This window comes from Achroia grisella, unplaced genomic scaffold, assembly GCF_030625045.1.
Source record: "Achroia grisella isolate CSIRO2021 unplaced genomic scaffold, CSIRO_AGI_Agris_v1 utg1112, whole genome shotgun sequence".
Lineage (NCBI taxonomy): Eukaryota > Metazoa > Arthropoda > Insecta > Lepidoptera > Pyralidae > Achroia > Achroia grisella.
Genome location: NW_026712582.1, coordinates 38,736 through 48,779, shown reverse-complemented (window position 1 = coordinate 48,779; position 10,044 = coordinate 38,736). Strand labels below are relative to the sequence as shown.

The 10,044-nt window shown below is 46.7% G+C and overlaps 1 protein-coding gene across 1 annotated transcript; it reads left to right on the top strand.

Annotated features, from left to right (window-relative positions):
- Positions 1 to 206: 206 nt before the first annotated feature.
- Positions 207 to 7,205, top strand: LOC131849933 (uncharacterized). The gene is made up of 13 exons (XM_059200066.1): positions 207 to 429; positions 509 to 868; positions 960 to 2,314; positions 2,401 to 2,518; positions 2,639 to 2,932; positions 3,344 to 3,493; positions 3,623 to 3,794; positions 4,621 to 4,761; positions 5,538 to 5,995; positions 6,091 to 6,268; positions 6,356 to 6,492; positions 6,755 to 6,866; positions 6,977 to 7,205. Exons 1-13 carry the CDS (start codon positions 207 to 209, stop codon positions 7,203 to 7,205), a joined length of 3,927 nt encoding a protein of 1,308 aa, XP_059056049.1.
- Positions 7,206 to 10,044: the final 2,839 nt, after the last annotated feature.

The window sequence follows — 10,044 nt, the reverse complement described above, 5'->3', positions numbered from 1 at the left end:
GAACAAATCGGAAGTTTTCGTAGGTAACGTAGTAGTACCGGCCGGCGTGAGGTGAATGTATCGATCGTATTGTTCGCACAACAGGCGGGAGCTGCGAGGTCCGTCGCGTCCGTTTGATCTCGTTCACTCGGCCGAGAGAGTAATCGGCGCGGCGGAGCGAGCACGCGCGGCGCCGGGCCCATGGCGGACGTCACCTGACGGCCGCCATGCGCGCGCTGGCGCCGCTGCTCGCGCTCCTCGCCGCCGCCGCCGCGCTCCCCGCGCCCGCCGCCGCCCGGGGCCCCGCGCCCGCCCTGCTCGTGCTGCGGGCCGCGTGCCGCGCCGCGGACCCCACCCTGTTCTCCGAGAGGCGGCTGCAGCGCTACGCGAACACCACCCTCAAGGAAGCGGCGCTTCGACGACGCCCGTTTCGCATCCTCAGCTATAAAAGTGGGTTCATTCGATGTCACCGCTCATAAATAACACGATATCCGCATATATAAACTTCAGTCGACGTGTTTGGTTGCAGAGACTTGCGGCGAGGATTGGAAATCGGAAGTGACGCGCAGCGCTCTGCTGACGATCGGCGGCGGCGGGGCGGTGTCGTTCGCGGGGTGGGCGGGCTCGGGCGTGTGCGAGGCGGTGTCGGCGGCGGGGCGCGTGCTGCGGCGGGCGGCGGCGGGCGCGTGCGGGGCGCCGGCCGCGCGCGCCGCCGCGGTGGCGCGGCTGGCGGGCCGGCTGCGCTGGCGCCGCGCGCTGCTCTCGTCCCGGGTCGCGCGTGCCGAGTGTTCCGCGTCGCTGCGTGAAGTCGAGCGCGCTCTCATAGCCGCGGGACTGGCAGTTCGCTACGCGCTACTCTCGACCGACGAGCTCGCTCGCCGACCGCATGGTCAGTAGGTTGTATGAAATTTGCGTCCTATATAGTTAGCTCTCTATATCTGAATACAATTTTTCAACGGGCTGTCTCTTTGAATTCGCAGTTGTGATCATATGTGCCTCTCTTCGATCGGATCCGGCCATAGATGTAGGCGCGTTGGAGGACGCAGTGGACGCGACGCCGGTGGTGCTGATCGTGCACGTGGACGAGTACGAGACGCCCGGCGCTCCGTCCGCGGCCGCCGAGACGATCGACGATACCGATGACGCTTTTAAAATGAGCAATATCACTTTAGATGTAGGAAGTTCGCCTTATAAACGAAAGAGAGAAAATACCCCGCCCTTTTTAGCTACCGAAAATGCAAATGTATCCGTAGTTCATCCAGAATCATATAATAAAACTTTCTTGTCGCCGCCGCCGAATTCACGTGTAAACAACGTCGCCTCTCCCTATCACGGTAACAAAACTCGTTACGCATCCGAAACGACGGGGCCGACCTCTACTACTATTTTCGAGGAATATGGCGAAGTAAACACGATAAAAACAAGCATAATAGGAAAATCGCTGCAAAATAATATTCCCCGAATATATACCTCGGGAGGCACAAAACAAGTGTCCACAAATAACAAGTCCAAGGACGATTTGCAACTTAGTTATATTCAAGGGCGCCGTACAGTGCGAGCCACCGGCATCGATCTGTCCATGACTCAGGGACATACAAATTTCAATGATCTCGTCTCACGAGTCGCACATCATATCCGACGTCGTATGTTATTTCTTACTGATAAGCGACTTGAAACTGAACAAACACCAGTGATTGACGATGCCATATATGAGGAAATACTGGAAGCGCTTCAACAGGACACAGAGGCGGAGCGGACGCGCACTGAAAGTGGCCGTATGACATTTTTCTTATACGATAGTACTTTTAACGATCTAATGAAATCTAGCTGGCGATCTGTAGCTGTGCTCGCCACTGTATCTACTAGATCCTTAGACAAATCGGAAGAATGGCAGACTGTCGTCGATATAATCAACGCAACTCGCAGTTTTGACATTTGGAGTGAGGAGTACGCCGGTGATCACGACGACGTATCACTGGGCGTGACTGTGCCGATATTAATAGTATGTATTGTGTCAGCGTTGGTACTTGCTGTTGCACTGATTTTGATAGCACGATGGATGGCCGTACATCGACGCCGCATACGACGACGCGCCGACGCTATACTGGCGCCCAGTGATTTTATATTTCCAGCGGATGAGAGACGTCGTGTGGGAGAAGGGATGGAAACGATGCTGTCGTGTTGGTTGCAACAGTTGCATGAATTCGGAGGACCTGAACTGGAACGACCAGACTTACTGAAGCAGCCTCCTCGAGTCGCTCCTCACGAGCCTTCCGCGCCATCATCTACTTGCAGTATAAATCGCGTCGCTGCCGATCGCCGCACTAGATACAAAGTTAGTGTAACAGTTTCTATACTATAGTCAAAGACAACCTTGTTTAAAACAATATAATTATAAAGTTGGTGTTGTTTTCTTTCTAGGGCGATGCAGTACATATGAAGTATCTACCAGTGGTCGCCCTCGAGCTGCGACGTAAGGCTACTGACGTAGTCCTGGTGATGCAAAGTTTACGTCACGAGAATCTGAACCCTTTTATAGGTAAATAATATAATTTTTAGAACCCTCCAAACTAGTAGTAGTAGTTGCTGTTATTTCACAGTCTATGAGAAATAATGTTTTATAGCAGTGAAACGATAGTTACATATAATGTGATCGCAGGATGCTTGTGCGAGGTGCGGCCCGCGCTGGTGTTCGACCAGTGCGGCCGCGGCTCGCTGGAGGACGTGCTGATGGCGGACGACATCAAGCTGGACTGGACGTTCCGCCTGTCGCTGCTCACGGACCTGGTGAAGGGCATGCGCTACCTGCACGCGTCGCCGCTGCGCGTGCACGGCCGCCTCACCTCGCGGAACTGCGTCGTCGACTCGCGCTGGGTGCTCCGCCTCACCGACTACGGCCTGCCCGGCCTCTACCGCGCCCAAGCACTGCCACAGCCGCAACGCTCCGCTCGCGGTATACGCTACTTATATTAATACACTTTCAAGTAAATACAATGACTCTGCTGTGTCTCGTAATATGCTTCCATTTCCTAAAAATAAAATATTGTTGACTTTTTCCCTTTATGTACGTAAATGTCAAATATTATTTTCTTCTTGTGTCTATTACTTTGTTGGCTGTACGCGCTATTTCATTGTCGGAATATTAGGTGTGTATTAGGGTTCATTCAGTCAGTGAGAGTAGCGAGTGTGTATTTATGTATAAGTAACATTTTATCCACTCTTCAAACACAGACATGACGATACAAAAAAAGTATAGAAACTATCAGAGAAACGAGTGCGATGGAGCTTTCTATTCGGGTGTACACTATTATTTAGAATATTTTCTACAAAATTATGTACATTTTTTTTTTATTCTTTAACATAGAGTTGTTGTGGACTGCGCCGGAGGTGCTTCGCGAAGGCCGGGGAGCCGGCCGCGGCTCGCAGCCCGGCGACGTGTTCTCCTTCGCTATCATAATGCAGGAAGTGATAGTGCGCGGCGAGCCCTACTGCATGCTAGCCCTCACGCCCGAAGGTGAGCACGGCAGAAGCTGGCGAGTGCCACGTGCGCGTACGAACACTAAGCGAGTGCCACGAATGGGCACACGTACACGGGCCCTATATTCAACGTCCTGTGTCAGCACTGACTTTCTATGTATTGTAGAAATCGTGGAGAAGTTGATGCGTCCGCCGCCGCTGATCCGGCCGTCGGTGTCGATGGGCGCGGCGCCGCCCGAGGCCGTCAGCGTGATGCGCCAGTGTTGGAGCGAGGCGCCCGACCTGCGGCCGGACTTCCATCGGCTACACGACATATTTCGACACTTACATCGCGGCAGGTGAATACACACACCGATTTGTGGAATTGTTCTCATACATGGATAAATGTTTAGATGTCTATTACTTTTTCACACAAAAAATACTAAATGGATATACCTATATTGAATCGAAAAAACCTAAAGGCCATAATTTATAAAACTATTTGGCCAATATCTAAGTATCAAGCAAGTCGGAAAAAATATCACATCTGCGTTGCAGTTTTATTTTTTTTTTTTATAAAGAGTCATTAGTAAAGTGTGAACTTCTTTACATACAAACTTTTGCATTTATAATAGGTATTAGTAAGATTAGTGAAAATCCTAAAAAAGAGTCTGAAAGCCGTTATATTTGAATTTCAGTATCAAATTAATTCATATTCATATAATAAGTAGTTTTATCGTTTATATACTCTCCAATACATAGCCCATGATACTCGCCACGTCAACTTAGTCAACCTAAATCACCTAAATGAAGACTATGGTCTTATGGCTCCGTGGTTGCATACCCAGCAATTTTATCATCGTTGTCATTTGAATAATAGAATTTATGTAGGTACTTACGAGTAAATATATAGTACCACAGATAACATAATGTTATATATAAAATTCTCGTGTCACAGATTTCGTTCCCATACTCCTCCGAAACGGCTTGACCGATTCTCATGAAATTTTGTGAGCGTATTGAGTAGGTCTGAGAATCGGCCAACATCTATTTTTCATCTCCCTAAATGTTAGGGGTAGTCCACCCCAAAATTTTTTTATTTTTTATTTTTATTTTAAGGCAAAACATCATTCGCCGGGACAGCTAGTATTACATATAACTATGCTTGCCTAATTTTGATTGCAGGAAAATAAATATTGTGGACTCCATGTTTGAAATGCTGGAAAAATACAGCAACAACTTAGAGGAACTGATACGTGAGAGAACTGAACAACTGGACATGGAGAAGAAGAAAACTGAACAACTTCTCAACAGAATGCTGCCCAGGTACATGCACTAGACGCATCTAACAATATATCATCATACAATGTATGTGTGGGCGACAAAGTAAAACCAGGGAATTGTCCTAATATGTGTATATATTATATATAGTATATTATACTAAGAAACACTACTGACTAAGACCAGGAAGCGAAACCGAAAGGATCAATAGAAGGAAGTGACGCTTTAGAAACGAATTTGGTATTTTAAATATGAAGCTTATAAAATAGAACATAGACTAAACAAGTGACCTGTACTCTACAGTATGTATATTTTGTACTAGATGACCTAGTGAACTTCGCGTCGTGTATATATTATACCATACATTTAGGTTGAATCCAATGTTTGGTTATCGTGTAGAAACCTCAGTCATCTTAAAACTTTGCCATTTTATGGAACACCATAAAACTTAAGCAATGTAATTACTTCTATACTCACTCAAGCCTGTCTATATTACCTTCACAATTTTGAAGTTCTATAGCCTTTCTTTCTTTCTGTTTCTCTCATTATTTCTCGTCTATTTTCGACTATTATCATTCATTCTGTACTATTCCATTTTACCTGATTTAACTCTAGTGTCCTTGTATGAAAAGTTTAAATCAACAGCTAGAATAAAAAAATATTGTTTATACGGTTTTCAAAGATTTTTTTTTTCAAATTTGTAGGACCTTTTTTTCAAATATCAAGTAATAGTAAAAGTAGCTAAATTGGTCCAGCTTTCTTCAGCTTTCTTTAATTTTGTGTAATAAAATATATAATAATGAGGAAGGTACCGTCGATAGGTCCGTGGCGGAGCGCTTGATGCTCGGCTCGCGGGTGGAGCCCGAGGAGTTCGAGGAGGTGTCGATATACTTCAGCGACATCGTGGGGTTCACGGCGCTGGCGGCGCGCTCGACGCCGGTGCAGGTGGTGGACCTGCTGAACGACCTGTACACGACGTTCGACGCCGCCATCGAGCAGTACCGCGTGTACAAGGTGGAGACCATCGGCGACGCGTACATGGTGGTGGGCGGGCTGCCGGCGCGCGCGCGCGACCACGCCGAGAGCGTGGCCACCATGGCGCTGCACCTGCTGCACCTCGCCGGCCGCTTCCGGCTGCGGCACCTGCCCGCCACGCCGCTGCACCTGCGCATCGGCCTGCACTCGGGGCCCTGCTGCGCCGGCGTCGTCGGCCTCACCATGCCGCGCTACTGCCTCTTCGGGGACACCGTCAACACCGCCTCGCGCATGGAGTCCACAGGCGGGTATTTCATTACCTTGAAAATAATCGCTCGACGATCGTAATATTGTTATGTTTCCTTCCTCTCTAATACTTGAGTTGTTTTTGTCTTTCAGGTGCGGCTTGGCGCATTCAAGTGTCTGCGACGACCGCGGAACGACTCACCGCAGCCGGCGGCTATCGCCTGCGGTCCCGAGGTCTCGTTCAAATTAAAGGCAAGGGTGCCATGCACACGTATTGGTTACTCGGAAAGGAGGGATTCGACAAGCCGCTGCCGACGCCACCGCCCCTAGAGTGAGCTCTCTAACATTAATATCAATATATAAACAATATCTCTACAATTAATACTACATTTTTACCGTTCATTGTAATCTAATACAGGTCTGAAGAAGTCTTATTCGAAACCGACGGTGAAAACGAGAGCGAGTCGTCTTCGGGTCCGTCGATGACGCCCGGCAAATGTTCCCAGATCATCGAAAGACAGCGGTCCGATCCCACGGCTACGCTCGATAAGTACGGTAAGATATCTTAACGTTTGTTCAACTGAAATAAACAATGTGAAAGAATATCATATAAAATATATATGTACACTAGCGGATGTCGATCATATGCATAATTCGCTGAGCAGCATAAAGTACGGTTTTTTTTTTTTTGTTATAAGCTCTGTATAAGATTTCCTTTTGATATACTATAAAGACGATTCAAAACAGAATGTTTTCATCGATATGCAATTTCCTCGTCTCTCTCTGGGTTTCTACGGTGGACCTTCGCCGGGGACAGCGTGGCAGAGATCGGGAGCGATGTCGGCCGACAGCAGCCCCCCCCGCGCGCCGCGCGCCTCCTCCGCCGTCTGCGTCGGCACCGACCACAGCGCACCCTACGCGCGATACAGGTACGGCCACGGGTCTACACGCGTCCGAGCGCGGCGGCTCCGCAGAGCGCACGTGCGGGTGTATCGATCGAAATACAAATAACGACCGAGTGGATGCGTCGGTCCGGCAGGTGCCTGGCGAGCGGGTCGCGCGTGCTGCGGCGGCAGTGGTCGCTGGAGCGCGGCGAGGCGCTGGCGGCGGCGGCGGGCGCGCGCGCGGCCGCCGCCCACGAGCCGCTGGCGCTGCTGCCGCCCGCCACCCCGCGCGCCGCGCCCGCGCGGTACCGCACGCGCCCGCCCGCCTCCGACGACGCCGCCTCGCCGCGCGCCCGCGCCCGCCCCCGCCCCCGCCCGCCCTGAGCTCCCGCGCCCCCTCCACCGCCCGATGCGACCCTCGATCGACAATAATTTTCGTAGACTTATTCGTTTTGGCGGCACTCTCGTCTCCTGTGCCCGCCGCGTTGTGATTAGTGAATATTTTTTCTCAAATAGTGTATGTGTATACCTTTGTACTAAGATCTTTTAGATCGGTGTCTATTTTTTTTTTTTGTTTTTTTTTTTTCCTCGTTAAAATGTAGTTAAATAGTTATTTCAATATTACTGTAATAAGTACGTTACAATGTTACAAATGATTTTTGGTTTTTTTTTTTTTATTTCCTCAGTCTCAAATTTTATTATTACTTTGTACTTATAAATACCTATAAGGAATAAAGTAATGCTTCCTCTAGGCATCTTTCCACTACTTTTATGTTTTTCTTTCCTTCGGTCTCTTTATTTATTTATTTATTTTTGTTACAATAATAGATACACCGTTTATAAAATTTCTGTTTCACAAACACCGATCGTCCACACATACGTAGTCACGATTGTTAACAATATTGTACATGTGTAGGTTGTATGATCCGTTATTGGATACCGTTTAGTATTAACTAAAGTTTCGAGTTAGGTACGTAGCTGGCTGGCGATGGCGTGGTGAGGTGACACCGCACGCGACTGTAACTAACCGTCACGTGTCGTGTCGGCGAGTGTCGAGTGGCGAGTGGCGAGTGGCGAGTGGCGAGTACGACCGCGAGCACGTGTCCGGAGTCCCGCTGCCAGCTGCCTGCCTGCCTGTAGTCCATCACTCGTAGAAACTTGAGTTTTGTTGTGACGAAGCGTTTACTACAAATAAATAAGTAGCGTCTCTAAAATATTTTACTATGAGAGCACCTAATAATTAGGAATGTGATTAGAATTTAGGTGATTTGTGTATTTTTGAAACTTTTCATTATAAATAAATATCTTTTCTCATACAACTTTGAGTTTTAATCCATAAACCTTCTTCTTTATAGACTTTCTACAAGATTTTTTTTTTTTTTGTTGTGTTTACCTTCTCATTGTATATTTATATTTATTTTCATATATACAGGGTGTAAGGGACTGGTTGGCCAAAACTAAAACAGCTGGTTCAGATGAATGGTCTGAATCAGATGGCAGTTTATTAAAGCAAACGCTTACGACGTAGGTAGAACAGCCTCTGATGAGAGGCTGTTCTGTGTGTTTAAAGCGCTGGTGTGTGGGCGTGTGGTAAATAAGTTAACAACCAAATGTATGTTCAGAACCTACCATTTAAAAAAAAAAAAAATTCGATCTTACCTTAGGTTCTCTTAGGTCTTTTGAGATATGGCTCGAATTGTCTACCTCCAAGAAGCTCACAAATTTCAACTTGACGCATGGTCTCCGCGTGCAGCCTAGTTATTATTGTGGAATCTTCATTAATATCGCTCCTTAACACATTAAATCCCTCACTTATTCGCTGTTGGAGTTTAGTCAGGGGACCAACCTGGCCATGGATGAGGCCCGAATCTTCCAATCCAGCGATCAGGGAAGGTTTCATCTAGATGTTATCGTACCGAGCACACAACATGCGGGGGAGCGCCATCATGCTGAAACCAAATTCTCGGTAAATGAACCAATGGGACACCTTCCACTTCGTCCCATAGAAACTTCAAATAGCGTTGTCCGTTCACACGCGCCGATAAAAAAAAAAAAAGTGGTCCAAGGATTTTATTGATGAAATTTGGGTTCACTCTTTAGCAGTTTATTAACCATCTACATAAGCGGCTAAAATATCCTACATGAATAAATGAATTTTTTTTTTTTTTTTAATTTGAATTGAATTTGAATTTACAGTACATAACACGGCGAAGGGAATCGCCAGGAACCAAGGCTTGCACCTTATGAATATGGTACGGCCGTTGCTGGTCTCTTCGTGCACAGTCCAGTGAGATGTACGAACTCCATGGTTACGTCTTAACAACTTCGCCGCTGTACGTGTGCCCAGGCGCGGGTTACGCTGTACTGTGTTCAAAATGTGCCCCTCAGTTCCAATTCCAATAGGTCTACTAGCACTTTCCTGTTGATTATGGTACAATCGGAACATTGTCGAGTATCCGTTGATATGCCCGCGTAATTGTGCGGCTGTTCCCTGGGTGACGAGCTGACGTGGGTGGGATACCTTTCCATGTAAATCCTAAGACCTAATGACGCGTTTCCTCGAGCTTCACCTAGGCACATCAGTATTCGTCAGTATTCGCGGGCAGTAAATAAATAAATAATTACGTGTTGGATTCCATTATTAATAAAAAATAAGAGAAAATATTCACAAATAATACACAACAAAAAGAACAAAACAAAACAAAAGCTAATCTAAATACCTAATCTCACTTCATCACAAATCGAAAGTTTTATAAAACAGCAAAACGCATCCGACACCATGAAAGTACATAATCGAACTGACAAAAACTAGGCCCTATGCTCCATATATACTTATCCAGAGTCTCTAGGACCACATTGCACTACATAGTGCAGAGGTTCTCAAATTTATTTATTTGTTGATTGCCGGCCACTTTATATATACTTTTATATTCTCTTCAAATGTATAATATGTATTAGTATAAGAGAGTGTGTTGGAGTGAGTGGTGTTGGGGAGTATTATGGATTTCTCAGTTGGTTATTATGGAGATTGTAATAAAACAGGTAATTGGATAAATAAATAATTCATAATATACCGTTCCGTATATCGTGAAAAGATCAAATGCAATGAAAAACCAAAAGAAGAACAGTGACAGGAACATTTAAAAGTATATAAACAAATAATAACAAGGAAGTTTTAATATCCCACAAGTGGACTGCAGTGCGTTGATGATGATATATTAAT